Below are 2,658 nucleotides of genomic sequence, written 5' to 3' on the forward strand. Positions count from 1 at the left end.
GAAAAGTACGGTCATGCTCAAATGCAGAATAAATTCATAAAAGTTTGAGAGTAATAAGATGTTAGTAAACAAAACATAGTTGATATCATGCAAAGAAAATTGTGAAACGCTCTTGATCTAAACCAGCAAATATGGCAAGTCCGACTGCAACCCAAAACATAGCTTATACCTTATTTCAAGTCTAAAATGGATATTTAAATCATATTATCTAACAAATTTTTTGCGTAGTTTAGGAAAGAAAGGAATTCACAAGAAGATGGCTAGACGATTTATCATTAGTAGATCGCTAACCTCCTCGACAATTATGGAATAGTATTATGCCAAGAGATGGCAAAATAAAATTATGAAGAGTCTAAAATATAAAGAAAGAAGGGATTGCACCTTTTCATCCGATGCCAGATTTCTAGCGACGGCCTTTTCCATGATGCTTTTGTAATATTGGGTAAATGGGGTATTTCTATTGTGCTTCTCAAGCTGCATTTTAACCATTTTACCATGCTAAGTTACATTAAGCAAATTAGAATAGTATTTTGTCTCTTGTCAGGGGAAACAACAACAAACCTGAAGAAATGTTTCTACGGATTGCTGATCTTTTGGTGAAAAGGCCACTTCATCTCTTTTTTTCTGCACGAACCCAACATTTTGCTCCACCTGTAGACAAGAAGTTAAGCTATAATGGAATCTGTTGCACAACCAGTACAAGGTACATCATGTGAGGAATCATCAAACATAAATAAGTATCTATTACGCCATTATCCATGAAGGCAGAGCAAACAGTCACTAATGATGTTCGCGTATTCAAAAGCTAATGAAGAACAATATGGATACTGTAGAATATGATAGATCTTTTATCTCCTATTATTAGGGATAACTATTTGGAATATGATAAATCTTTTATCTCCTATTTATTAGGAATAACTATTAGGAGTATTATTATCTTTTAATAAAAGATTTGAATTAATTTTCAAATCTTATAGTTTATCTTTATCTGTTAGGAGGATTAGTTGGTTTCCTATTTTTGTGGCATGTTGGTAGCTTAGGGATTCCTTACTCTATCTACGTTCGTGTCCTCTTTGATGTGTTGAATAAGAATAATAAAAATTGATGATTCTCTCCAAAACTGATTCAATATCAGAGACACGGCTCAAAACCTAAACCTCCTTATGAATTACAAAACGATGATGACAGGAAGTAATACCTCCTCCCCCGGTGGAGACTCATCCTCTACCACCGAAGGGACCCAATCGGAATCCACAGTATCAACCAGCAAAGTAGAGCACCTCTTATCAAACCTTTCCCTTCAATTGACTGTCCATAAACTGAATGGCAGTAATTACTTGGAGTGGGCTCAGTCCATTAAGCTGGCCATTGACATTAGAGGTAAACTTGGCTATTTAACTGGCGAAGTGAAGCAACCAGCAGCAGGGGATCCGAACCTGAAAGCATTGAGGTCAGATAACTCCTTGACGATTGCGTGGCTCATCAACTCCATGGAACTAGCCATTGGAAAGCCGCATTTATTTCTGCCCACAGCCAAAGAAGTCTGGGAAGCAGTTCGTGATATGTATTCAAACGTGAAAAATTCATCCCAAATTTTCGAATTGAAAACGAAACTTTGGAAGTCCAAACAAGGAGACCGTGACGTTACGTCTTATTACAATGAGATTGTACCACTTTGGCAGGAATTGGATCTTTGCTATGAAGATGAATGAGATTGTCCAACTGATAGTGTTCGCCATAAGAAAAGAGAGGAGAATTAGATGAAGTACGAGGCCAGATTCTAGGAAGGAAACCACTGCCTTCCATCAGGGAAGTTTTCTCTGCAGTAAGGAGAGAGGAGACCAGGCGCAAAGTGATGCTAAAGACTTTCGAACCTAAAGACAGCCCTGAGGTTGAAAGTTCGGCTTTGGCGTCAAAAGGGAGTGATTCAAATGGAGAAAAGAGGAAGAAACCCCGGTGTGACCACTGCAAAAGAGGAGAAACGACGGAGAAAGTAGAGCCTTACAAACTGTGAATGAAGACTTTCAAGAGTAGCAAATCACCTTAAAGGCATCTCCCTTCACCAAGGAACAACTGAACCACCTGTACAAGCTTTTTCAATCTCCACAGTTCTTAGTATACTCTTCCTGCACCTTGGCCGAAAAGGGTAACTACCTTACTACAGCCTTTTCTTGTGAAAAATTTAATCCATCTCGTTCATGGATTATTGACTCAGGTGTAGCCGATCATATGACCGGTTCTTCAAAATTATTTTCATCTTATAACCCTTGTGCAGGCAATAAGAAAATTAAAATTGCAAATGGGTCATTGTCAGTAATAGCTAGAATAGGGTCAATTGTTATCTCTCCTTCTCTTACTCTCCACAATGTTCTTCATGTCCCTAATCTTTCATGTAACTTATTGTCCATCAACAAAATAACCAGTGACTTTAAGTGCCAAGTTAACTTCTTTCAATCTTATTGTGAGTTTCAAGAACTAACCATGGGGAGGATGATTGGCAGTGCTAAAGAGATTGAAGGACTTTATTTCTTTGAAGATGGATAGAGTTCAAGAAGGCTAGTACAAAGTACATGTTATGGGATTGTTTCTATTACTAGTGATAAAGAAATAATGTTATGGCACTATAGACTAGGCCATCCGAATTTTTAATATTTAAAA

General features: G+C 37.5%; 1 protein-coding gene across 1 annotated transcript; it reads left to right on the plus strand.

Moving 5' to 3' along the window:
* The first annotated feature begins 1,181 nt into the window (after positions 1-1,181).
* On the plus strand, positions 1,182-1,712 carry LOC112091385. Its single transcript, XM_024164897.1, has one exon. It carries the CDS (start codon positions 1,182-1,184, stop codon positions 1,710-1,712), a length of 531 nt encoding a protein of 176 aa, XP_024020665.1.
* Positions 1,713-2,658: the final 946 nt, after the last annotated feature.

Source organism: Morus notabilis, unplaced genomic scaffold (genome assembly GCF_000414095.1).
Source record: "Morus notabilis unplaced genomic scaffold, ASM41409v2 Scaffold5707, whole genome shotgun sequence".
Lineage (NCBI taxonomy): Eukaryota > Viridiplantae > Streptophyta > Magnoliopsida > Rosales > Moraceae > Morus > Morus notabilis.

Coding starts and splice junctions, on each gene's coding strand:
- LOC112091385 (XM_024164897.1), top strand. CDS start 1,182: ATGACAGGAAGTAATACCTCCTCCCCCGGTGGAGACTCATCCTCTACC.